The sequence below is a fragment of the Heptranchias perlo genome, chromosome 29 (assembly GCF_035084215.1).
Source record: "Heptranchias perlo isolate sHepPer1 chromosome 29, sHepPer1.hap1, whole genome shotgun sequence".
Classification (NCBI taxonomy): domain Eukaryota; kingdom Metazoa; phylum Chordata; class Chondrichthyes; order Hexanchiformes; family Hexanchidae; genus Heptranchias; species Heptranchias perlo.
The window spans coordinates 13,525,729-13,553,728 of record NC_090353.1 but is presented as its reverse complement, the minus strand read 5'-3'; the positions used below and the strand labels follow the sequence as shown (position 1 = coordinate 13,553,728).

The window sequence follows — 28,000 nt, the reverse complement described above, 5'->3', positions numbered from 1 at the left end:
TTCCGGTCTGGGCGTGCTGTGGATTTCTGGTGCGGGTCAGGGGGATTTTTGATGATGTGACACCGAGGATTTCAGGGCCTGGCAGAAAGATGAAGAAATTCTTTGGCGATTTGAAGCGGGATTTAAAGTTTAAAAACGTGGGGCCGGGGCATGCCTTGACCGAGGACAGCAGGTGAGAAGGATATTGTGGAGGCGGGATGAGGGTCAGTGAATCGGCTCGAGGGAGGGAGCGCGGGCTGAAGGGAAGCCACAGCTGGAAGCCTGAATCCCAGACTTCACGGAGTTTGGAGATTTTATTAAATCCATTTCCCTCTCCTAAGCAATCACAGCTCCGCGTGTATAAATTAGTCGTCAGTCTGCCTCACTCTTTTTGATCAATGTCACTCCTCCTGTTACCCTGATAACAGCTCTGAACATCTGCGTGACGCACCCACCATACTGCGGATATGTGAGACTATATGATCTTTTTGCTTTCATCGTAAGCTTAAAAGGAGAGAGACTTATAGCAAGGATTTTAAAAAAGTTTTTCTGTTCTCTGGAAGTTACTGACCCGTGCCGGGATGCGTTTACTGTTTCAAAAGCAAAATACTGCGGATGCTGGCAATCTGAAAGAAAAACAGAAAATGCTGGAAATGCTCTGCAAGTGTGGAGAAAGAAACAGAGTTAATGTTCCAGGTCGAAGACCTTTCGTCAGAACTGGAAAATGTCAAAGAGTTAAAAGTTTTTAAGCAAGTACAGAGCCAGGGAAAGGGAGGGGCGGGGAGGAAGGAACAAAAGGGCAGGTCTGTGATAGGGTGGAGGGCAAGCGTGATAAAATGACAAAAGGGATGATAATTGTAAACAATTTTACAACACCAAATTATAGTCCAGCAATTTTATTTTAAATTCACAAGCTTTTGGAGGCTTCCTCCTTCCTCAGGTGAACATTCCAACAACGTTCACCTGAGGAAGGAGGAAGTCTCCGAAAGCTTGTGAATTTAAAATAAAATTGCTGGACTATAGTTTGGTGTTGTAAAATTGTTTACAATTGTCAACCCCAGTCCATCACCGGCATCTCCACAAAAGGGATGATGGTGCAAGGCAAGGAGGCTGATAATCGGACAGGTTAAGAAACATAAGATGGGTCTTGAGTAGCTGTGAATGGCAACAGCATTACCAGCATTTGCTGTCTGAAAAAATGGTTATGGTCTGAAGTTATTGAAATCAGTGTTGAGTCCGGAAGATTATAAAGTGTGTTTACTGTTTGCCCTCTGGTGCTGTGTTGGATTGTTGTGCTCAACAGCTGCTCCATGGAGTGGTCTGGTGAAGATTGTGCCTGTGATTTTTTTTTTTCCCCAGCTCAGTGTTTAGGGAAGATCATTTTTTTCCTCTTGAGATCCTTAACTCTTTCCTGAGGAAAGCTATCAACAAGCAGACTATAAATGCTCTTTTTTCCTTTTTTTTTAAAGAAAAGAATTCCTAAGCCTCTCTACCTCTCCTCCTTTGGGACGCTTCTTATAACCTTGCTGTTTGACCAAGCATTTGATCACCTGTCTTAATGTCTCCTCCTTTGGCTCAGTGTTAATATTTGCCTAATTACACTCTTGAGAAGTAACTTGGGACGATTTACTATGTTAAAGGCATTATATAAATGCAAGTTGTTGTTGTAAAGGGCAAGTTGTTTATAATGCTTTCCCAGGGACTAAATCCTGTTTGTTTTCTTCTGGGTTGCCATCAAGACTTCACCTGCACTGATGGTTCTGTAGAATTTTTAGGGGAAAGAGAAGAGGAAAAATGTTAGCACCTTTTGGAGGTCTAAAAAAGAGGAAAATGACCAATTGCTCTGACCAGAGGAATGGCAAATAATAAAGTACTAAAAAATGAAAAACAAAGTAGGTCTTATGAAAGGAGCTGGTTCCCTTTTACAATAGTTGCCTGTGAAGGTCCCCCTTTGGATAACTTGGTTTTGAAGACAATATTTACATAATTGAATACAGTGTACAGAGAGAAATTTTATTGCTTTAAAAAGTGATGCTTTATGCCAGAAATTTGGTTAGAAATGGGTGAAACGGATGAAGTGTGAGAGACCGACAGACTAAGACACTGAAGCAACTGCTTCATGTGTAATGCTGAAGAAATTCACATTACTTGGGTAATTTGTTTGCACAGTGACTTTTACCAGTCTGTGAAGAATACTGCAAAGTATTTACTATGTATATATGTTATAAAGTATTGTAATTTACCAGTTCTCTTTTGTGCTAACAGTGCTGTAATTCAAAGATTTTTTTTAATGACTGAAACCTAAATCAAGAATTGTTATCTGCCAAAACTAGCTTACATTCAACTCACCAACCTGTAGAGTGGATAACATCTCAATTAAAATGCTTGCTGCTTATTGGTTGACCCGAAACCCCCCCTTCTTATAAAAGGGGGGCCTAAAACGCAAAAGGAAAAAAAAACTAGACGAATCCCACTTATAAAAAAGGAAGAAAACCTGGGGGGAAAAAAACACATTTTAAGTAACCATGTAAACCGAGTAGCCTTGTCAAAGCAGTAGGTAGGAGATTGCAGATGTAGTGCTATTATGCTGAAGAATGAGAAACATAAAATATATAAAACATTAGTTGGTAGTGACAGGTTACTTAGGCAATAAAGAACTTGAATCTGGAATTCTTTTCCTAAACTTTGCCTCCAAGACCCTACTTAAAACCTATGTCTTGACCAAGCTTTTAGTCACCCCTCCTAATACCTCCTTCTTTGGCTCGGTATCAATTTTTGTTTGGTTACGCTTCTGTGAAGCACCATGGGACCTTTTCCTACAGTAAAGGCGCTATACAAATGCAAGTTGTTTAAGTTGTGTCTGTGCGTATTTATGTGAATGGGCGGGGAAGGGTCTCCATTATCAGTGATTTGAGCTCAGCCAAAGTGATCACTGTTGTGATTTTCAACACCGATTATTGTGCACATTTTGATTATTACCAGGCTTTTTGTTTTGCTTATTTTAATTGTTCGTTTTAAATGGCCGCTGGTTGCTCTGACTGCGATATTTGCATAAATGTGTGCAGAGACCAATTACATGATCTGAAGGCTGCTATGTGAGCCAATTATACTGTACAGTCACACAAAGTGCATTTGGCATCACATCGTTGCAAATTGTGTAGTGCAATTTGGGTGGAAAGTCCTGAATTAAGCAAGAGGTGTGAAACTTTTCAAGAACTACTCTGACTGCTTTGAGTTGTCACTGCTGCAGTAAGGAAAGAATTTGTATTTATAAAGCACCTTTCACATCGCTTTGCCTACCTCTCATGTCTCAGTGTCTCACGGCCAATGAATCACTTTTGAAGTATAGCCACCATTGTTACGTAGGCAAAAACTGCAACAGGTGCAAAACAAAGTTTAGAACTACCTGGCAACTTTTTAAAAAAAAATTGAGTTGGAATCTTTATTTGATAGTATAAAGCTAAAGGAGTAATTGGCTCCCTGCTTTCATTAAAGTTTAATCATCACTCAGATGCCAGTCAGTGGAGCAAGAGGGATGTGCAGAGCTCCATTTTCATTGGGTGGAGAATGACATGGAGCCACGAATATAACTTGGGCCTGCTGGATTCATTCTGCTGTCCACAGGTGCCAGTCTTAGACTTATAGTTGTTGTTTAGTTGACCTTGAGTTTCAGCCTTTTTGTTAGTAACTGTTGTGATTGTCATGTGAATGCCCATTTTATTGCAATGTTTAAACCAGATTGATTTTATTTTTTGAATGCCCAAAGTGATTTTATTCTCCTTTTTTATGGAAGTGTATGTCCCATAGTATGTGCTGTGCAAACGCAGAGTTCCCCTCTAATTGACTAAGTAAATCCCTTGTAACACTTCAGTCATAACTTCAAGATAGGAGTTTAATATCCTCTTGTAAATGCCTCAGCAGAAAGTCACTGGAGCTGTCCCAATATCGGTGAGGTGCTAAAGTTTTAAGTTGTATTGGAGAAAATAACTAGGAGTGGCACTAAGCTACAGACTTGTAGTTTTTAACGTTAGTTTTGTCCTGTTCTCTCCTTGCTGGGGTACAATTTCATATGCTTTTGATGTCTGCTAAGATCTCACCCGACTGGCCGTTAGTCATGTCAGCCTTCCAGTGAGTGTCACCAGGCTGGTTAACCACAAAGGACATCACTGTGAAACTCTGCCCTGTTGTCACAGGGGTTGCTGGATAGTGATAAGATATGGGAGTCCTGACTGACTTTGTTTTTTCCAAACACCCAACCCAGGGGACACTGTTGCCAATTGTATCATCATTATAACAGAGATCAGTCAGTTTGGCATAGATCAAGAATCAAGCCTGGAACTTTCCTGGTCCGAATAGCTCAGCTTACACTACAGTTTAATTTGTCCATTCAGAAGGCAGTATAACCTGTCAGTTCTGAGAAAGTGTTTTCACACCAAGACATCCTTTGAACTCTCGTGGATCAGGTATGGCCAACCTGCCCACCTTGAGCCCTGGTAATCCCATTTGTGAAGCCCAGGCAATTCTATATGCCTTTATATTTCTTATTCACTGATCTGTCCTGTTTTGTGGGCCTGCAGGTTTGGGAAGGGCTGGCCTTCGTGTTATTGCCTCAGGATAAATCCTAGATCAGAACGCTAAGATCTGTTCGTATCATCAATTTGACATATGTGCAAATTAATGGGAGCATAGATTTAAACGTTATATGGTGCTCCTCTGCCCCTAGGACTCAATGGTATGCAACTATGTGGCCCATGAAGCCAAAAGCTTGGACACCTATATGTCAGATTATGGTCTTGTAGATCTTGAAGAGCTGTTACTCTGTAGTTGAGTTTGTTGTTGAGGCTTTCTGCAATACTTCATGTGTAACATACTTATTTCAGTATTCAGTTTTGCACTAGAAGCTCTTAACTTTTGGATATCATATTTAAAATCTGCTTTGCATCAAGTGATTTGCATTGGGGTGCAATTTGATGTAATCTGTGCACACTCCTGTGGTCTTCTGGGAAGAACAAAAAAACGCACTAGTTCTGCAAGCAAATGTCATCCAGAGTGCGATGGCATAGAAATATTCCCCTTGTTCCCTGAGCCACCTGATCCCCAAGGGTCAAGAACAAATGGATTGCTTCAACCTTAAACCAGCATCATTCCCAGCACAAGCACACCATGCTGAGAAATCTTAATGGATCAGTGTACTCCGCCCACAAGCATCATGTAATCAGCATTTAGTACTCCCGTCCCTATTACATTTTATTTACTTTATTTCCTTTCCCTTTAAATAACTTACTTTTTCTCAAGTTGTTTTTTGGTTGAATTATTGTACTTACTGAGATGGCTCAGCTGGAAGTACATTGCTCATTGTGTAATTAAGCCAAACAGATCAGGAATGTCCCAGGTTCAAACCCAGTCTCTGCTGATTTAGCTGATTTCCACTGGGTAACAATAGGGGTTGGCCTAAGTGCCCTCTGAGCTAGAGAGGAAAGAAAATCAACTAGGGTTCTCACCATCCAGTGACCCCTATTGGAAAGTACTTGCGTGTTGACATCAGTCAGCATGGGATCAGGAGCGCACTGTCTCCCCTTCCTGTCTAGGCTTCCGCTTGAAGAATGGCCAGTTGGAACCAGAGTGCAGTTGGTGCTTTTGAATCCATACTGGTGCACGTGAACCTAGACCCCAGAATGAATCATGGGATCTTCCTGATCCATGTACCTCTGGTTTAGACTGGGCCACTGGGATTGTCTTATCAACTGAGTTTCTATCTTGTTTCTATACTGATGGCAGTTACCGCTGGTAAATTATTTGCTTGTTTGATTCATGTGATGTGGAAAAAGTGATATAATGATCAGTGTGATGGTCTTGGCTAATTGGAATAGATGCTGAAGAAGAAATATTATGTAGTGTATAATGTACATAGAGAAATAATGCCTAGCTGGGAGCAAGGCAGTGATCTCAGCAAAACAGGGCTCACATGTCATAAACACTATTGCCTTGAAATCCCTGAGATGCATCCGATTATTTTTTTTTACAGTGCATGGTGTAGGGTTCATGGAGAGGTGTGTGTGTGTCTATTTTTCAAATTTATGCTCAAGGTGAAGGATATTAGTGTTGCAAATGGAACTCTTCCAATTTCAGACATCTAGTGACATCATCAAGCACTCCCAGGTCAGGTATAGAACAGCCAGATGCAGAGTAAAGGTCCCTAACAATGTGCCTCAATCTCAAAAGAGCACCTCTTAATGTAGCAATGTGACATCTTTCCATTTCCCATGCCACCCATCCTGTGGCTTTAAGAACTGGATTATGACTGCTGAAAATCATTTAATGTTGAAGCCTTGCAGCTACCAGACAGAGGAGTCTTTTACCCTATAAATCTGTGCTGGATTTGACCCCATGTCACAGAGGTGAAAGACCAGTGTGTAACCCACTGTGCTATCCAGTTACATGCACCATTGACTTTTTTTCTGAACGAATCTTGCTCCTTAAGAGTTATAGGGTTTCCTTTCCTTCAATTCTGCTGCACAGTTTGATAAAGCTTGTGTAAAATTAACAGTATGGGAGCAAGGAACCAAAAGAGCAAGTGTGTGATAAATGGAACAGTGCTACAGGATACCAATCAAGAAAGAGATCTGGAGATTACAACGGGTACATCTATGAAGCAGTCAGCAGAGGGCTTAGTTGCAGTTGGAAAAAAAAAGATCAATGAAGTATTGGGTTGTATTAGCAGACGGATAGAGTACAAATCAAAAGAGGCTGTAGTGTTTCGAAGGAGCATTGGCCTGGCCCCATCTGGAGTTCAATGTATTCACAAGAAGGATGTTACTGTCCTTGGTGGTATAGAGGTATATGACAAAGCTGATTCTGGGTATGAGGAATTTAACTTATGAGGAAAAGTTAAGGAAGTTGAATTGTTTTCTTTGGAGAAGAGGAGACTTTGAGGTGACCTAATTGACACAATCAATCCAGGAAAATTCTTCACTATGTTGAAAGATTAAATAATATGGACACAAGTTTTAAAAATTAGTAAATTAGGAGCAAGAAGGAAAGTTGAGCAGAACTTTATCACTGAGCGCAATAAAAGGTATACAATAAGCAGGGGTGGACTGGCTCTCCCAAAAGGACACGGGATTCTCACGGAAAGGGTTAGGCCTATGGTTGGACCACGAATGACCTGTCTGCCCTGAGAATAAGTTATCAGAGAAGGCCATTGAAATAGACAGTATAAATGGGTTCACGAACAAGTGAAGAATGTGGATAGATGAGATAATGTTGAAGAAGTGGTGGGATTATTGGGTCTAATAACCTTTTCCTGTTCCCAAAAAAAAAGCATGTTAAGTTCTTTGCCTAGTTGAGCAAAATTAACTCTTGTCATATGAATCCTGTAACCTTTTACAATTGTTGTATTCTGCAAGGACTGATATAGAACATCTCATTACATGCAACATTCACTAAAAGGTGGATATTTGCTGGTATAAAACTGCACATGCAGGATTCAAATTATTAGAGACTTCATACTGACAAATTCTGTTTACTGTTGTCTTGTGTAGAACAAAATCCACTGAAACCAAATCCAAGGGGCCAGAGAAACCTCGCAGACCACCAGCCGAAGAATCTCAGATGGCAGCAGCTGCAGCTTTATCAAGACTGGAAGTTAGTCAGCATAAGTGGCGAGGCACATCTGGACCAAGCCGCTTACGGAGTGAGGGTAGGTGGTCACGGAGGGGGTGCCAAATGTGCTGAGCCAGTTGACTTTTTGACCTTTACAGTTAGTGCAGGGTTGTCACTAGGATTTATAAAGCATATCATTGGGCCTGTGACATTCTCTCACAGCTGCACTGTAGGCAATTTAAAACTCAGCTGTAAGATTATAGATTCTTGCGCTTTCAAACTTGGGTTGTGCTTGATGAATACGTTTAGAACTGTACTTCACTGGGATGAAGTACTGATCGATACAGCTCTATCACTGGTGGTGGGAGAAATATGAGGTGATGAATTAAGAATATCACACAGCATTAAAGTATATAGTCTTAAGTGTGTTTTCCCCCCTCCCCCACCTGCAGTGCATTGGTACCAATATGCTGAACAGGCCCAGTGACTGTACTGTGGAATTTATTCATCATTCTATTCTATCTTTCAGCACTGCTATTGGTAAGATAGAACTACTGTATCAGTTACCATTGATGCATCCAACAGAGTCTATGGGCCACGTATGTCTCGCCTGCCTTCTGTGAGCCTAGTTTCAAACCAGCCTGACTGTGTATCTAGGCTCACAGATATGAGTGAGGGATGTTGTTAGAGCAGTGATTGAGGGATGGTTACTACTTGGCCATCTGGCTCTCGACAAGAAGTTGGCAAGTACCCCATAACAAGGAAATGACAAATCTGGAAACAGATCAAAATAGCTTGATTAGCACACTGTGTGAGGCAGTAAGAAATAAACTGAATAGGATGCTAGTATATTGCCAAATAAGTTGAGTTCAAGTCCCCAGAAATCATGTGGAAGCTATAGAGTGCTCTGGTCAGGCTATTCTGGGAGTAAGGAATTGAGTTGTGGTCAATGTGACATGAGGGGGCCGTTTGGCCCTGGAGGCAATGGTGAGGTATGTACATTTTTTTTCTGATGCCTAATAACAGGCTAAATGATCTCCCTTATCTGTACCTATGTTGTGTCCTGCTCTTGCCTTCCCCATTGTCTAAAGTGAAGGGAGTTGCCACTAAGTTATGACTCGTTAGCGATCGTTTACAACGGAGTGGCTTGCTAGACTACTTCAGAGGGCATTAAGAGCCAACTACGCCACCTAGTGGTGGCAAGGGCGGACACGTGGCGGATGAAATTTAATGCAGAAAAATATGAAGTGATACGTTTCAGTGGGAAGAATGAGGAGAGGCAATATAAACTAGAAGGCACAACTCAAAGGGATACAAGAACAGAGAGATATGGGGGTTTATGAGCACAAATCGTCAAAAGGTGGCAAGGCAGGTTGTGAAAGCGGTTATAAAAGCATACAGGATCCTGGGCTTTATAAATAGAGGCACAGAGTACAAAAGTATGGAAGTCCTGATGAACCTTTATAAAACACTGGTTCAGCCACAACTGGAGTATTGTGTCCAGTTCTGGGCACTGCACTTTAGGAAAGATGTGAAGGCCTTGGAGAGGGTGCAGAAGAGATTTACTAGAATGATTCCAGGGATGAGGGACTTTGGTTACGTGGATAGACTGAAGAAGCTGGGGTTATTCTCCTTGGAACAGAGACAGTTGCGAGGAGATTTAATAGAGGTATTCAAAGCCAAGAAGCGTCTAGACAGAGTAGATAGAGAGAAATTGTTCCCATTGGCGGAAGGGTCAAGAACCAGAGAACATAGATTTAAGGTGATTGGCAAAGGAACCAAAGTTGACATGAGGAAAAACTTTTTTACACAGCGAGTGGTTAGGATCTGGAATGCAATGCCCGAGGGGGTGGTGGAGGCAGATTCAATCATGGCTTTCAAAAGGGAACTGGATAAGTACTTGAAAGGAAAAAATTTGCAGGTCTACGGGGAAAGGGCAAGGGAGTGGGACTAGCTGGATTGCTCTTGCATAGAGCCGGCGTGGACTCGATGGGCCGAATGGCCTCCTTCCCTGCAGTAAGTGGTTCTAAGTGGTCAGGTTGAGAACTGTGGATATCAGAATTGGAAGCAGTGGGACTTAGTAAAGGGGGAGCCCATACAACTTAATGTTGTGCTACGAGAGGAAGAGAGAGGACTGCTCCGTTTTCAGTGAATGGGCTGTGAAGCGTGTGATCAATCTGTTGCACAAGGTGCCTACTACACCAACACTGTGCACAATACCTCTGGTTTTTAAAAAAAAAGCCGGATGCTGGAAATCTGAAATAGAAACAGAAAATGCTGGAGAAGCTCAGCAAGTCAGGCAACATCTGTGGAGAAAGAAACAGACTTAACGTTTCAGGTTGAAGACTTTTCATCAGAATGGTCTTTGACCTGAAACGTTAAGTCTGTTTCTTTCTCCACAAATGCTGCTTGACTTGCTGAGCTTCTCCAGCATTTTCTGTTTTTACCTCTAGTATAAATGTTGCCTTGTTTCAAATTGGACACTGGGTATAGAATTTTTTTAAAAATTGAATTTATGTGAAGTGGTTATTTGAATTTTTTCATAATTTATTTTTGATATAGTAAAGAAGGCAGCAGAGGCCTCATTCCCTGAAGCACAAACTCTAAACAGTCAGGTAAATATTGCACTAATCTATTACATTAAATATGGTGTCTTTTCTAGCTGACCAAAAGTTGTGCTTGCACATGTTCTCCTGGTTACCTGTGACATAGTTTATAGTCTTAAGTGTATGTTCCTTATTTACTAGAGTTTTTTTTAAACTCTAACTTGAAATTTCAAACTCCCCCAATGGCTCAGTTGGGAAAAGCATTTGAGCTTTACACACCAGAATTTCACATCTTTAAGCAGTGTCAAACTGTCCTACTTGTGTGCCACGTGCTGGATAATGATTTGCTCCCTGATTGTACTGAAGTCAGTAATTCTGTACTGGGCAGTGACAGTATAGAGATTGCACCAGCATAAAATGTACATAAATATCAGTTACAGTCTACTCTTCATTCACAATCAATTAGTTCAGTTCATCAGATGATTCAAAAAAATTAGCATTAAATTCTCACTTTGAAATGTTATTTATGTAGCTTAATTCAAATTATTTGATTCAATTTTTTTTAAGCACAAATCCAGGTCAGACTAATGTGATGAAATTCTGCTTTGTCTGTAAGGGTCCTACTGAACATAGTACAAACTTGCTTCCAATCAGCAGGAATTAACCCCCCCCACCCGTAACCCCATCCCAAAAAAACTTTAGAAGTCCTGCAACACTCCTGCTGGCTGTGTCCCCATGTCCCATGATATTCTCCTCTGTAATGTTTTGATATCCAGATAAAGAAAGGAACAAATGTTCTAAACATGAAACTATAAACAAATTCTTCATTGTGATCCTAGGGTCCGAGCAGCGCTGTGAAGGAAGATTGCACAAGCTTCTCTGTTACTGGCGTGTACTTTATCTGCCCTTTAACAAATGCCTCCATCTCCAAAAGTGCAAGAGAGTCACACATTAAGGAGGCCATTCTTATGGTAGGTTTTAGATGCAATTATGTAAGAAAGCTGATATTTCACTTATTAATTAAAGAGGCCTTTGATCAGTTTACCATTGGCCTTTGTAGAGCAGTGGGGATCAGTTTTTAAAATGAAGCTGTCACAGTATTCTTGTCGCACGCGTGGGCTCAGTATACTGCCTGTATAAGACCCACCCACTGCATAAATTCTCAGTTGGAATGGTTTGGAATTTTAATTTTTGGCCTTAATGTTTCATACTGTGGACTGTATTGTTCATCCCATGAAATGTATTTTGCAGGGAGCTATCTGAGCTCCTTGTATAGGCACACAGTATGACAGGTTTAAATTTCTCCCCAGACTCGCCATGTGTAGTTGCATCATATGGCAATATAGACCAGAAAGGTCCCAGTTCGATCCCTGGTCAGCAGGGCTCTGTTGGGGATGCTATAAGTTAGCTTCTTTGTTCCCGAGGAGTAAAATCTTCCAGGGTTCGTGCTTTTGGCTATTATCTAGTGACCCCTACTGGAAAATGTGCCTGTGTTGATGTTGAGTAAGAATAGGATTGGGCTCGGCTGTGATGCCCCCATGGTAAAAAAGCTTGCTGGCACGCTGCCTGGACACTTGGACATGAAGAATGATTTCTTGGGTGATATACCAGCAGGTACCCAGTGCCTGTGAAGTGATGTTCCAGCCAGATTCAGCACTGGCACGATAGTGAAGTTATGGTGCTGGACTAGCAACCCAGAATAGTCGGTCAAATTGAATTCAATAAATCAGAAAAATGACTATGAAGCTGGTGGACTGTCATAAATACCCAACTGGTTCATTAATGTCCTTTCTGGGCTGACCTCCAAGTAGTTCAATCCACACTACGTGGTTGACTCTGTCAACTCTGAAGTGGCAGCTAGGCCTGGGCCATCAATGTGATCTTCGAGTGTCTGCATCCCAGCGAACAAATTATTTTTTTAAAAAAAAGATTCAGTACTTTTTGAATAGCAGAGGAGGGGAGAAAAATAGAAAATTGGAGTTGCAGAGACCTTACCTTAATACCAAATTATTTACATCCAATCTGGCCTAAAGTCGTAGAATCATAGAATGATACAGCGCAGAAGGTGGCTATTCGGCCCATCGTGCATGTGCAGGCTCTTTGAAAGAGCTATCCAAAATGGAAACTAAATTGATTAGAGGTCAGCTTTGTGTATTTAAGGGGTTGTGCGTGTGAATGATATGTGCTGACCTCACAATAGCTGATTGCATTCAGTGATGCTGTTTGAACTGATTGTTAATTGGTGCCAGTTTCTTAGCTGTTGGCCTGTAGCAGACTAGGAGACTGAAATTCTTCCTCATCAACTAGTGTGAGGGCAGAATTGAGTGGGTGTTGTTTACACAGCAAGAACCCTGAAAGAGGAGGCGGAATATTCAGTGTTTCTAAGACTGTAGAAACTATGGCTGGCCTGGTAAATATTGAATTAAAGTTCTTTGAACTTTGAACCTGACGTGCATTTAGAGAAAATTGACTAATCTGGATTTTAAAAAATGGCCCTTTATTGTTGGCCTTGGTTCCCTTTACTAAATTCCAACTTACCCAGAAGTCCCCTGGATGTATCCTGACTCGCACTAAGTCCTGTTTGCCTGACCCCCACTGGCTCCATCTCCCAATCTTTGAATTCAAAATCTTTGTTTACCAATCCTTCTAGGTCTCGCCCCTCCTGACCTCTGCAACCTCCTCCTATGTACCAACTATTATGTTTGATCTCTGACTTTAATCTTCTGTGCAAACTCCATTTTTTCTCTCCTCGTCATGTTTCAGAATCTTTTGACCATTCTTCCAAAGAAAGGATTTTGTAAAAAAAAATGAGTTACCTTAAACGCTAGGGGAGATTCTCCTGGGTTAGCACCCAGATGGACTGGAAACTACGTGTACTGTAGAGTGGGCTATGTCCGCACCCATCTTTTCAATCTAGCTTTAAGTCGCCTCTCCTAACTATCTCTCTTGGCTTGGTGTCCATTCCCCTGGTTCTTTCTCAGTAAAATGTTTTGGATATTAAAAGTACAAGTTGTTGTGGTAGTACATCCTTTCTAAATGGATCACATCTTTCCAATATAGAAATTTGCTGACAATCCCATACGAGCCTCTATAATGATGATTCACACATTTAACAAGGATAAAGAAAAAATAAAGATTGCTTGTGAAACTCTTGGCAAGTAAGTAAAGGACAAATTTGTCTCTTCCATTTGATTAGTTTCTAACTCTGGAAATACCTGTATGTAATTGTTTGTCTTGTGCATTTCTGTATAGGTCTTGGACTGTGAAATCGAACCTTGCAGCAGCACCAACTTATATTATTGCTGGATAGTCTGTCCACTTCCATATGTTATTGGCCACTAAACTATACTTTGATATATTGTTTGGGTGACTAGTGAAATAAACTTGAGTGTAAGAGAAACAATTAAAAGATAAACCAGTTTAACAGTTATACATTTTATTTATTTTGTAATTTTTATCCCTGAGCCCTGTTCACCTCCTCCAGCCATTGGGATGCAGAGAGTTGCTTTTGGGCCTCTCCTGACCTCTTCATCTGTCCAGGTGACTGTTGCCCTGTGAACAGTTCTGTGCTCCCCTGGATTCCTTACCTTTTTTTTAGTGGTGATACAACCATCTCCCTTTACTCCTCCCCTCAGTAGCATGGTCAGGCCTGTCAAATCTCAGTCGTTTGAATTCAGACTTGCACATTTTGGCTTAAACATGTAGCTTATGTTGTGACACTCTCTGGAAAAAATAAACACAGCCAGTGTTGACAGTTCAAGAATAGTTGAGATCAGAAGCTTGATGTGGTAGAGATGGCTGGTGTAATATCGTGTCCTGTAACCCTCCAATACAACCTGCTAACATTCTGACACTATATCGTCCCTGTGTCCACAAACAAGGTTTTCCAATTTTATAGTTTTTAAACTTTCTGGGAATTTTTAGTTTGGATGGAAACAGGGAAGAAACAGCCAGTAGCGAAGGAATTAACTGAAATTTCCCATCGTTTTTGCTTAGAGAAATTCAGTTCCACAAACACATTGGTCTCCCAGACTTGTTTCCTGATTGTCATTATTTTGCATACTTTCATGTTTCATTTTTAATCTTTCTCTTTTTAAAACATTTTTAGTTTTTAATTACTTAATGTTCCTTTGAATCTCTCTGCCCCCTCCTCTCTTTCTCTGACTTTCTACCCACCTCTCTCTGTCTTGCTTGCTCGGTCTTTCTACTCCCTGCGTGCTCGGTGTCTCTCCCCTCCACTCGTTTGCGGCACCGCCGCTCACTTGGCCTCCGTGCCCCCGCCCACCCCCATGATGTTGGCTGATCTCCCGGTCTTCGCCCCCCCCCCTTCCCTTCCCAATGTTGGCTGGTTTCTCTGCCCCCCCCCACCCCCCCGATGCTCTCTCTCTCTCTGCCCCTCGCTCTGGCTCTACCCCTGCCCCTACCTCTACCTCTGTCTCTGTCTCTCTATCCCGCTATAATAGAAGTAAAGTAAAACAAGTTTCTGTGTTGTCTTGTAAACTTTGTTTTAAATTACAGGTACATTGACAACATATGCAATAACCCTAGTGAAGAGAAATACAGAAAAATCAAGTTGCAAAATAAAATCTTCCAGGTAAAACCCCCAATGACTTTTTTTTTTCTTCTTTCTGCCATAAAACCACTAGTTTGGAGTGCTTTCTTCAGCCAAGTGGTGGACTGTGATGTGTCATGTTCAAGGCCACTAGTTGGCGGTTTTCATGGATGAATGGATGAAATACAAATATTCTCACAAAAACACAGGTAAAAATCCAGAATCTCATTTGATAAGATGGAATTTGACTGTTTCAGTCACAGTAAACCAGTGACCCTAATCAAGACCCATTTCCAAAGGCAAGCTGTGAAGCACTCAGGATAAGGGGTCAACCATTTAAAACTGAGATGAGGAGGAATTTCTTCACTCGGAGTTCTGAATCTTTGGAATTCTCTACCCAGAGGGCTGTGGATGCTGAGTCATTCAGTATATTCAAGTCTGAGATAGATAGATTTTTGGACTCTAAGGGAATCAAGGGATACGGGGATCGGGTGGGTAAGTGGAGTTGAGGTCAATGCTCAGCGATGATCTTATTGAATGGCGGAGCAAGCTGCTATTTCTTATGTGGATTAAAGTTCCCTCTACTCCACGCCCCAAATTCAGTAGGGCATTTCCTCTGCACCTCACTGCACCAGTGTGACATTTTCCCAGTTCTGAGTCCAGCCATCCTGCAGCACCCCCCCCCCCCGCCCCCCACCGATCCCAGAATGAGACCCTCAGTTTAGCATGGATTCAGAACCAGTTTTGGGCTGTGGTCCTGTATGTTTTAGGAACTACATTGAGACTGCTCAAAATCATTTCACCAAAGACCCTTGAAGACACAGAAGACTGAAATGTGAAGAGTCTGGTATCAGTGGGACACATTGCCAAGAAATGCAGAAACTTGGCATTACTGGTAGAGGTGAATGACAAATGTTTGAATCCAAAGGATGCCTTAATCTCAACGTCCGATTAAAGTCCCCTATTATGATGAAATGGATGTTCCTATTTCCCACTTTAGGTGTCACAAAAATAAGTACAGGTGAGAGCCAATTAAATCCATCCATTGCATCCTCTCCTAGAAATCTGTAGTGTCGCCAAAATGGCACCTAACCACCTCTTGAATGACTCCAGAGATTGAGAGTTGAGTCTACAGTCGCTGCCTTATCTTTTCTAGCTTCTTGCTGCCTAGCTAGTTCATCACAATTTATTGGGTATACACCTGTCCTTTATGGGCCTCCTAAGATTACCAAATTGTGATAAATTCATTGGCCTAACCTTTGTCTAAGTTTGTATTATTCTCTATAGACGAAAGTAAATTATTAGCAGTCAAATGTTTTTGAGAGATGTATTGTAAAGACTTCTTTCTCTCTCTCAGGAAAGGATATCCGAACTGGAAGGAACACATGAATTTTTACAGTCGATTGGGTTTGAAAGGAAAATGTTGCCTGTGTCAGGACAAGGTAACCCTGAATCTTTAGTAACTCTCAAATAGATTGTTCAGAGCTGCACCTAAATAGTACAGTACACATCCAATTTTCTCCTGATCAGCCACTATGTGGACCAGATCACTACCTGTTTGTGTTTGCTGTGGTCATGTGTGTGCAAATACTAACATCAGTGCACAAGTGGATTAATGCCTTTTTTGAAAAGTGTGACCCTTAATTGAATCATTGGGCTGAAATTTCCTCCATTGTATTCAACCAAAAAAATATTTTAAATAAAATATTTTGACAGTCGCTCTGCCCATTAACATCCAATGACCCTGAAGTGACAGTGAAATAAGACACCTTGATGAGAAAGCTCTTTTTCCCCCTTGGTCAGTGAGTACCCAGCCTATGGCACATTTTCCTTGGGTTGGTGCCTTCAGTTTAGCTCTGGGGCCGGTCCAAAGTTGTAACTTCCAATTACAATGAATGGAGCTGCTCTGAAATGGACAGTGCTCCTTTCTGTTAGTGTCAGCACTGCAGGGAAGGAAAAATCAACCAAGTGGGATTTCAGTGTGGTAAGAAATTAACCTTTTATGGTGTAACTTATCAAACCTTTGACATTTTTATTTGTAGAAAATGAAGAAGATTTTTATGTGTTAAATGAGGAATTTCTCACCACATTTGAAGAGCTTAGACAATATAAGGATGAACTTTTAAGTGCTGAGCCAGTTAGAGCACAATTGGATAGACGGATCAAAGTTTTTCGACCATCACCCCAGGCAGCAAAATTTGAATTACCCAGTGACTTCTACAACCTGACTGCTGAAGAAATTAAACGGGAGCAACAGACGAGGTGAGGCTTGATTCACATATATGTGCTGCTGTGTTAAAATCTCTGGCTTCATAATTAGAGGAACAGTTGTACTTTTTTTTAAGTTAGATATGTTTGGATGCAGAAGGCCTGATCTCATCCTTCCAGAATACCAACCCCAACCGTCACCCCACTGCAACTTTTTACATTCATCTGAACAGCTGCACGGAACTTCAACTTAATGTCTCCTCTGAAGGAGGGCACCTCTGACAATGCAGCACTTTCTCGGTACTGCACTGAAGTGTCAGATTTAGATTATGTGCTCCAGTCCTTGTTTGGGGCTCGAACCCACCACCTTCTGACTCAGAGGTGAGAGTGCTACCAACTGAGCCTAGCTGACACTGATCATTTTGGCAAAAAATGCTTAATGTTGAAAAATCATTTAAAGCTTTTAGAATTTTTTGTCTGTTTTAATTTCAGTGTGTGTTCCAGTTGCATAGTACAGTGGAAAGTCTGCTGTCTGTACTCCACTTAGCTGCTTTCCCAGTTGTCAGCTATTGCCCCATTGTGCAGCCTGCTAACACCCTCTCTCTTTGTATTTAATCTCCTTTTCTTGGTGAATAAACTATGTAATGCTTCTTTTGTCACTTGTATTGTACTTGTCCTCATTCCTGTGTTAAGGGTGTTGCTGTAACATTTGGGGACTCTTGATTATCCGGTGGGGGAGGAGGGTGGTTTTCCACTGTTCTTCAATATGGAGGTATTAGGGCAGATGACTAAAAGTTGGGCAAAGAGGTAGGTTTATCCTAATCTCTCCTTCTTTAGCTCGGTGACAATCTTTGTCTGATCACACTCCTCTGAAGCGCCTTGGGTCATTTTCCGACGTAAAATGCGCTATATAAATGAAAGTTGTGTATTATAGAGCAGTGGGGGGTTGGTTTTCTACTGTTCTGCACTATAGAGCAGTGAAACAGGTTTGAATTCTTAGTCCTTAACACAGTGAGTTACAGATCTTGGCCTTGTGTCCCACTGAGTTCAGCTGTGCTACGTAAGAATTAGTGCAAGTTTCTTCACTGGCATAAAAACTCTTGGCCTTAACCCTGATATAAGCTGCTTTTATATTGTGTTAGTGTTGCCAGCTCTTGATACATAAGCCTTCCTATGGACATCCTGAGCTAATCTGGCAAGTTTATCTTTGGCGTTGTCATCAGCTGCACCAGATCTGAGAGTCAGGACTGGTGGCACTTGTACAGCAATCTGAGCAAAAGAAAGTTATTTCAAGAGATCAATTTTAAGAGTATATGTACACGAAGGAAGGGGAAAGTAAAATTGCCTTTTTCTGTGGTGATGCTGCCCCATTCTGACTGGATCTGAGTAGCAAAACATGGCATTAACAGACAATATGAATAACTTCACAACAGCAGCAAAGAAACTTGTATAACTGGCAATACCGATGGTTTTATAGAAGTTATTGACTTTTTATTAAAAAAATTTGAATAGAATTACAAAACTTTGATTTGTAACCCTCTTCCCTCAAATTATGAACTGTATGTGCCAGTGTTTCTTTGCGGTGGTCGCTAAGGGGCACATGAGAGCAGGCAGCGTTGCCAAAACATGCGATTTTCGAAAGCAGTCCTGTGCCATGCTTAAGTGGGAGGATCAAGTTTGCACTGAAGCAAAGCTGAGGGAGACTCTTTCAGTTCCACTTCAGTGCTGCGTTGGGACACCATTTCGAGAATCGTGAGTGTTGTCAATGCTGAGCAGGTGAACAGGCCCTATTAAACTTTTTTTTAATATATATATATGTTGCATTTTTGACTCTTGTCTTTGCCTAAGCTCTACACACAGGATGCTGTCAGAGATTGGGAACTAGCTGTTGGGATTCATGGTTGTCAATCTGTATTTTGCCACACTGGTACAGTTGTTGCACCTCCATGGCAGTGTGCTAATTTGGCTTTAAATTGTTTAAATTCTTGTTTCTCTGACCCTTTGTTGTACCTTTTTTGTCTAACTTTCCAAGCCAAAAATAGTTTCTCCCTTTTAATGACTAAGAGTGTGGAGTGTTCAGCAATGGCAGAGTTGTGTACAGATTTCCCCTCCCCATTTTCCTCCTCTTTTCTTTGTGCAATTGAATCAAATCCTGTCCTTGTCCTATCTCCGAATTTATGTAATTTCCAGCATGCTACATTGGCTAGTGATGGGAAGAGGGAACCCTGGATGATATTACCACAATTGAAGTACTGTGAACAGTTCTGATCTCCATAGTACAGAAAGGATATAGAGGCACTGGAGAAGGTGCAAAAAGGATTTACAACGATGATACCAGAACTGAGGTTATAACTATCAGGAAAGACTGAACAAGCTAGAAAAGAGGAGGCTGATAGAGGTCTTGAAAATTATGAACGGGTTTGAGGGCAGATGTGGAGAAGATGTTTCCACTTATGGGGAAATCTAAAACTAGGGGCTATAAATATAAGATAGTCAATAATAAATCCAATAAGGAATTCAGGAGCAACTTCTTTACTTAGTAGTTAGAATGTGGAACTTGCTACCACATGGAGTAATTGAGGCGAATAGCATAGATGCATTTAAGGGGAAGCTAGATAAGTACATGAGGGAGATAGCAATAGAAGGACATGCTGATAGGGTTAGATGATATTGAGAGGAGGCTCATGTGGAGCATAAATACTGGTATAGACCTGTTGGGCCAAATGGCCTGATTCTGTGCTGTATAAACTGTAATTTCTTTCCCCTCCCTACCCAAGAACATTCAGGCCAATGGTAGCACCTTGCTTACTTGACTCGGACCCAGAATCGAACCTGGTCTTTATGCCAGTGCCATAGTGGGTGGTGCATTGTCTGTGCAGATCTTTGTTGTATTAATTAAAGTAATGTGGCAATTGGGTGTTTTATGGCAGGTCAGAAGCTGTGGAAAGGGCGACTATGCTGAGAACTAAAGCCATGAGGGAGAGAGATGAGCAGAGGGAGTTGAAGAAATATAACTACACGCTCTTGCGCATCAGGTTCCCTGATGGATACATTTTACAAGGTAATCTCTCTTTGGAAATCCGCAGTCAGTCTGGCCATCTTCCTACGAGCTTTTAAAACTCAAGAAAGGTGTCGCTTAATTAGTTTCTTGATTTATCTTGTCTTCCTCCAATTCTTTTAAACCTCGGTGTCCTGTACTAAATTCAGTAATTTTTTACAAAAGATGAACAAGTGAATACCTAATTGATATACATATATATTTACAGTGAAAATTCCATTATGTAGCTCCTGCAATGGAAAAAAGCAATGAAAGGTCACAGTCTATACACCAATCTGTTCTTTTATAGATTACATTTTATACACAGTTCTTTCCTGTCTTGTGATCTTTTCTAACTGCAGGAGCTAGAGTTCCATAACTTTCTGTAAATATTTCAGTTGACTGGACCTGATTCGCCTCTACTAATGAACATTTCCAGTCACTTAAATGCCCTTTGGGCTTTTTTCTCACTTCCACGTTCTTTACGTGTGTGAAAAGGCTACACACCTTTCTTTAAAGCATAGGTCACAGCACTCCCCTTATCAGGATTTCAAATTTGTTTAGGCAAGGGAATTGGATAGGTGTATTTTTATTACAGAATGTGTTGACATGAACTTGATAGAATAATGTAAATTTTTTTGAATAAGGGGATGTTTATAACCTAACAGTTTTAGGAAATATGTGTGGGACTCAGATGAGGCCATCAATGTCTGATAACTAAAGCTGAAGTATCAGCCTTTGTACTGCAGTAGGGCAAAGTAAACAAATTTTTTTTCCTTTGGTGTTAAATTTATTGCGCATTCCTTCCTTCCAGGGACGTTCTATGCACGAGAGAGGGTTTTAGCTCTTCGTGAATTTGTCCACGGTGTTCTGGAAAATGACTGGATTCCATTTGAACTGGTGGGCCCTGGAGGACAGAAACTGAAGGATGAATCTGCAACATTTATTGAAGTGGGACTGGTAAACTGCTTTACAATTTCCCTATTTTATTTTGTGGTTCTCTCTTCTCCCTCAATTTTGGGGTGGAGTGGTAGTGGGGGTGGGGGTCTCCTTGCTTCTGGTGATGCCTAAGTGGCACGAATGTCAACATCTACAAGATTGGTGTACGTGATCAAGTTCCTAGGGCACAAGGCTGATGGTGAGTATGGCAAAGGATTGACTGGTGAAATGAAAAGAAATTGTAAACACTGGTTAACATTTCAAGTAATGATGTTTTATCAGAATTGCTTTCCAGTTTCTACACATAACCCAAATTGTCATCTTTTCTCTGTACAGATGCAGATGTGTATTTCCAGTATCTTTCTGTTTTTATTTATGATCATCTGATATGTGTATGAGTTGCTTCCCTCCCTGGCTTGTGCTTGGTGCTTTGTGGCAGATCACAAGCATTGAATCTAAAACTACCTCCAGTGCTGTCTCCTGGCATGTTGGTACCAGTAGAAAAAAATCCCATGCTGACTAGAGAGGTAATAACCAGAGGCCAGCTACACATAGAGGGGAACAAGCCACCTAAGGTTGCCCAAGTACCTCCTGGCAGATGGTTGTCGAGCATTGAATAGGAACTTCTGAAGCCATTATATTTCAATGTATGTGATCTGCCTCGCATGATGCTCTTAATTCATCAATATCTCCCACCACCGCCAGTAATTTACCCTATTGTTGAACAGCTCACAATGCTCTCTTTGGACCCAGCCCAAATTTAGAGGGGGAGAGAAAATACAAAATAAGGTATTTTTTCACCGTTTAAGTGGACATGTGTAGTATGAAAATTTTATACCCCACTCATTACCATTTACAGCAGTCTCAGTGATAACATACCTGCAACTCCATGATGAAGCATGTGGGAACTCCTGTGCATTGCCCTACCCAGATTCACATTTTGAAACTAATCCAATTGTTCCCCTGATGGCCTATCCAATAAAGGCACCACCTGTTGTAGCCCTACAGACCAGGTCGCAGGTTTGATTCCCAATCTGTGCTGAGTTACCTGATCTGAGCCAGGGCAGCAATTGGGATGTCACAACTGGCTTCAACTTGGGCTAGGTGGGGAGTGTTCAGCCAGCGTTTCTGTTCTTGGTCACAGTCCATTGACTTATGCCGCAGATGTTCCATGAGCATACAATTGGGCATTATGATGACGCGAAGAATGGAATTGTGGGTACATTATCACTGAGATGTGGTAATGGGTAGGGTATAAGGTTTTCATACTATACATGTCCACTTAAACTGTGAAAAAACACCCATTAGCACAATTGTTTTCTCCCCCACCCCCCCCACAAAAACTTGGGCACTGATAGAACTGTACTGCACCGTATCAACACTTTTGGGAATGGAAGGGAAAGAATTGTATGTTTGGGAAGGGGTGGGGGTGGTTATTATCCAATCAATGTAGGTAATCAAAAGGAGTAATGTATCTTCAAGACCAGTGTCCCTTTTTAAACTTGCAACACTGATCTTTGCTCTGTTGTTTTCAGGTTCCTGCTGCATTGCTGACCTTGACGTGGGATGCAGAGGTCTTATCAGATCTAGAGGCTGCAGGACAAAGTCATACCAGCATGCTAAAACAAGAACTGCTGTCTAACGTCCAAACACTTGTATAAGTAAAAATGGACTTTCAATGCTCAGTTGAATATTGTATGTAAATTTATTTTATATAATATAAACGGAGTCATGTTAATACTGTATCAAATAGGGGAGGGGGGAAAATCAAGAATTTTTCTGAAGCCATTTGAAATAACATGATTCCAGGCAGGCCTGTGACAGTACACTGCTTTTTAAAACACCATACTATGCAGTAGTTAGATGCAGTTTCCTAGATACCAGCTTACCACTCTTGGTCTGGCCCATTTATAGAGGTGCTTCCCAAACGGCAGAAGAACTGAATAGGTCTGAACCCAGGCTGCATGGTTGTAACCTCAACCAGTAGTGAGAGTGATGTTGAAATGGGTCAACTGTTAGTTGAGAAATTCTGCACGTCAAAAGCTTAAACTAACGAGTGGAAGAGCGTACTTTCCAAAAATAAAAGGACCTTCTGGTTACAGAGAAGGCAGCATGAAAAGATTTGAGACCATTGATTAAACAGTTAGTACTAAACTTAGTTTTGAGTATGATTTGGTCTTGGTGTTAATTTAACCATATGTTATTTACCAAAAATGAGCTGAGTTTAGTATTATAGTACCTGCTAGGTAATGCTGTTGAGTAGGTTGAATGTTATTCATTGCCTCTTTACCCATTGACCTCCATCTCTGGGTTCAGATGATGATTTGTGATATTGTCTAAACCCAATGATGGAATTATAGCTGGTACTTGCTGAGGTCTGTTCTCTATTTTGTGGTGTCTGCAGCATGATAAATAAAAGTCTGCTTTGAACTGCCAAAAGTTACACTTTGTACCTTGTCTTGTAGTTTCAGAAAAGAAACAGATATTGCAAGAAAAAAAACCTGTGATTCAGATGTCATGAGTACATCAAACTAAATTAGCGTTGGCAGTGGTGACGTCACTAAATGGAATGTTGAAATCCCAAGTTTACTGAAAAATTTTCAGAGTTAGGAAGTGCTTGAACATGACTGGAGGATTTCAGAAGTGCTGCTAGTAGCCCCATGGGTTTTCCCTTTCTATGTGCAGATCTATGGGCATAAAAATTGGGCAGTTTAATAACAGCATGTAGTGTGTCCGCTCAGGTGAAAGCACCAGTGAGCCATTGAGTGGAGCCAGAGGAAGACTACTTTTATACAGCAATCTCTTAGCAGTGATGCAAAGTGTTTCCCTACGGATTCAGGTCGGGCTCTGACTGTGGACAAACACTGCATTAGCATTGGTGTGAAGAAAGATCATGTTGCACCAACTAGCATAGTGTAAATGCAGCCAAAATACATTCTAATGTGAGGTGTGTCCATAGAATACAGAATGTGAAAGCACAGAATCAGGCCACTTGGCCAATGAATTCTCTGCTGGTGTTTGAGGATGGGGAGAAAAGAGTGATGATCTTGAACATAATCCCAACTGGGCTTGTCTGCTTCATGTCCTCTTGTTTTGAAAGGAGTGTTACTGAGATCCTACAGAGAAGCCATTTAGCTAGCCACCATTTAAAGTGAAAGGGTAATATATTTTGATATGTGTTTGTGTATAGATACAGAACATTTTTATTCCCACTTTTGCACTAGAAATCCAGAGCTTTAAAGAAATGATCGGGGGAATAAATTGCTGTCATTTCACATCTGATAGCAACATGCAGTAGGGGTATTTTCTACAAACTTCTTTTGATTCTTCATGTAAAATAGTGAAATTGAAATCTGTAAAGATTTAGGATAATGATTGAAGTGATTCTAGTGTGGGTGCATCCTGGGTAGATTCATTTGCCCTAGAAAATGTGAAAACCACATAAAGGGAACAAAATGGTGATCAACCCTAGATTATTGAGAATGACAATCTGAAATAGAGAAAATACTGGAAGTATGCAGTATGTCGGACACCATCTGAAAGGGAGAGAATGTTTCAAGTATGGGCTGAGTGCTGATGGAGGGTCCCACTTAAAACATTTACTGTTCTACTTGTTCACCTGTTGGCTGGCCTGCCATGTATTCCTAGCATTTCCTGTTCTAATCTGGGTTGTGGAATTCAAACCATCTTTGGCTGATAATCTGAGGGTGAACTGTGATGCTGTAATTTCTCAACATAGCTAATGTCTAGGTTTTCCCTGTAAACCATTCCACTCTCCTGTTTCTTTTGCACTGTTTGAATTAAACCTGCCACGATACAGTATTAATTTGTTCCCTGTAGCACAGCTTCCTCTACAATACTGCTTAATTAACAACAAATTCAAAATTATTTGGCTAGGAATGCAGTATGTGTAACATTTAACGTTTAAGTAATTTTTATGTAAATGAGATTTCTAAAATGTTTCATACTGTAATTTTTAATAAGGAATACAAGTTTATAGTGTATCGAGGGAAGGGAGAAAGTGTTTTAACACAAAAATGGATACAGCTATCTTCTGGTTGTGGTCGAATAGCAGGTCTTACTGCTAGCTGTGTTGGTAAATAACACTAAAATACTTGTATTTATATGGCATCTAAACATGTGGAGACATTTCAAAGCACTTGTCATGTTGAATTGCTTTTTGAACTATGGTGCCACTTGTGTAGGCATCTGGTGTGAAACTGAGTCATACAGACCCGGAAGGGCACAGGTTCGATCACTGCTTTCTGCAGAGTTTGCTGATTTTAGCAGGGGAAGTGGTACAGATGCTACCGTTGGCCTCAGCATCCTTGGACTGAGGAGGGAGGGTGAAATATAGGCCTGGGTTCCTGATTATGTAATGAGTGTCAGGTGAGGTCAGGATTGTATTTGCTCTCACCCCCACGGTTGAATTGTTTTCCAAAACTCAGTCTAGGATCATGTGCAAGATGACACCTGGATAGCCAGTGGTCATGAAATTGTACCCAACAAATATTGGGGAGTGGGGTGGGAACCAACACTCGGCTCAGCGGTAGCACTGTGTGGCAAAAGGTTGCGTGGGATCAAGCCCTACCCAGGATTTGAATACATAATCTATCATAGTCAGTGATACATCTATGCATCAGTGCTGTAATATAGGAGTATTGCATTATTGGAGATGCTGTTTTACGGATGAGGCATTAAACCGAAGCCTGCTCAGGTGCACGTAAAAGATCCCATGGCACTATTTAAAGTGCAGACGGTACTCTCCCAGTGTCCTGGTCAACATTTAAACAGATTATATAAAACAGATTAATTGGTCATTACTGTTTATGGGACCTTGCTGTGCATAAATTGGCTGCTGCATTTGCCTACAAAATAGTGACAACACTGCAAAAGTAATTCATTAACTGTAAAGAACCTGAAGATGTGAAAAGTGCTATATAAATGCAAGTTCTAACATGGTATTGCACCAGGAAATGAATAACATTTGAAAACTGATGTGATATTCAATTTATTTGCAAAAAAGCATCAAAATAACTCATTGTAAATTTATTTCTAATTTGTTTGTAAAGTTGTTAGATCTGAACAGTGGCATTCAAGTTATAAACTCCACTTCTGGATCTTCAGCCCACCCTTGCGAACTAGAGAACAAAATTTTGAAAGTGCGATTGCAACAGTGGCTTTTACAATAATTTGGTATTTGTGTCCAAATACTGATTATTTGCATGTCAATTTACTGTATGTTTGGTTATACACATGGCTTGACCACACTGTTTGCTAAACTTATCTTGAGCAGCTTTTTTGGGTCAGCTGACCATGCTTGGAGTGTTTTAATAGCTTTGGCTGCATGACCTATTGTTACTGGAACTGTTAATGAATCAGCAACCAGCCTCCATCTGTGCAGGCTGAGTTGTTACACTTTGATGCTGGAGATAGGAAGCAAATACTGACCAATTAAACCTTTAGAATTCTTAATTTGACGGAGTTCAATGCAGGCTGCCAATTACATAATATGCATACAAAAGGATAGAAACAGAAGGGAGAGCTCACTCAGTAACTGCATATTCCTACACTGAACTAGGTCTCCTATTAGTACATTATATCTAATCAAAATGGTGTTGTGTTCAAAACTAAACCAAACTGACACATCAAAGCACTGATCCTTGATTACAGAACCCACTGTAAATCTTTAAGGTTTTGATCAATACTTTTATTAAAAAATTAGGCTTTTTTTCTAATCCAGAAGTTTCCTCATGTTTCAAACTTGCACAGCACCATGGTCACTATCTATAGAAATGGATCCGCACTGGCAAAGGCCTTATATTTCATTGCAGCACCATCCATTTGGTTCAGCATTTAGTTTCTTCTCTTCCCTCCTCAGTGCTGATTCTTCCTGGGATACAGTTCAAAGGTGCTGGCAGTCCTCCAGTACCGCAGGGTGGCGTTTCTGCGTGAGCTTAGACGGTGAGTGTTAGCAGGGTTTTTCCAACTGTCTAGTACCACAGCTGAAGCCAGTTTTTTTTAAAGTTGTTGTTCATGGTGGTGTTTCTTTTGGATAGATTTATTTCCTTTCTTAGTTTGGGGCATTGAGGCTAATTACTGTAACCAGGGCATCAGTATATTCGTTTCTAATGACAGCTACTACTAAACCAGACAGTAACTCTTTGGAATGTTGCAAAGCTGAACTGTATTTTCAAATTGCTTATGTACATTGTTATTGATTCTCTGCTCCACACCAAAAAGTGGAAGACTTTTGATGTAAATACAAGTTTAAAAAATGGGGGAATCTTTGCTCCCAGGGAGATAAAATGGTGGTCAGTTTATGATCATCTTAATGCTGCAGTAACAGAAACCACTGCATACCTTTCCATGACAACTTTGCACATGAAGCACGTGACACTTGTATTTGTGAAATTGTGCTGTGGAAAAATATCTTTAACTACTGCAAATGTATAATTTTTGTAACCTACCCCACCATAACTTGTCACTTGCTTGTATATTTTAACTTATTTAGCAAAGATAAATTGTACAGCTGAGAATGAAGCTACAGCTGCTTGATTTTACTGTTTGAAGGCTGCAAGTATTGAATTATGTATTAAAATGTTGTGCAATAGTGCTTTAGTTTTCATATACTTCACCTACATTAGTTAATAAACTAATTACACTCAGCAATTTGACTTAATATACTTTCACAGTAGTGAGTTAACTGCATCCTACAGATGCATATAGTCCTGTCTTCCTTTTGCATCCCATGCACTTGTGCTTCAGTGAGCAACAGTAATATGGAAGCCTCAAGTTTGATTCCTAGTCTGTGCCAAGTTAATCTCGGTACTGAGATAAAGAGGGTCCAGTTGAATATTAGAAAGTGTCCTACATCTACAGGTGTAAGACAATCAGGCTCAGCTGCAGTGCCATCAACTAGCTAGATTGGGATGCAGAATGGTCCTGTGGGCAATTTATTGGAGAACTGCCAATACTTGTAGAATTGTATGTGAAACTTGTAAAATTAGGCAGTTTCTAGCTGGTATTCAACCATAAATCCATTATAGAAATTACAACATAAAAACTGGCAGTTGGTGTTTATCCTTCACATCAAGTAGTCTAAATCCATCTGCCTGCTATTTCCCCTATCCCTTC

The 28,000-nt window shown here is 40.8% G+C and overlaps 1 protein-coding gene across 1 annotated transcript; it reads left to right on the top strand.

Annotated features, from left to right (window-relative positions):
* Window positions 1-40: 40 nt before the first annotated feature.
* On the top strand, window positions 41-27,479 carry ubxn6 (UBX domain protein 6). Its single transcript, XM_067968119.1, has 11 exons — window positions 41-172; window positions 7,521-7,678; window positions 10,144-10,196; window positions 10,967-11,098; window positions 13,188-13,285; window positions 14,646-14,721; window positions 16,037-16,121; window positions 16,722-16,941; window positions 19,818-19,948; window positions 20,739-20,884; window positions 22,399-27,479. The coding sequence occupies exons 1-11, from the start codon at window positions 90-92 to the stop codon at window positions 22,522-22,524; spliced, it is 1,308 nt and encodes a 435-aa protein (XP_067824220.1). The 5' UTR covers window positions 41-89; the 3' UTR covers window positions 22,525-27,479.
* The last annotated feature ends 521 nt before the right edge of the window (window positions 27,480-28,000 follow it).

Bases quoted from the DNA above. Each gene is read 5' to 3' on its own strand.
- ubxn6 (XM_067968119.1), top strand. From the start codon at position 90: ATGAAGAAATTCTTTGGCGATTTGAAGCGGGATTTAAAGTTTAAAAAC. The intron at 16,942-19,817 runs GTGAGGCTTGAT...GTTTTATGGCAG, and splicing joins AAACGGGAGCAACAGACGAG to GTCAGAAGCTGTGGAAAGGG. The intron at 20,885-22,398 runs GTAAACTGCTTT...TGTTGTTTTCAG, and splicing joins CATTTATTGAAGTGGGACTG to GTTCCTGCTGCATTGCTGAC.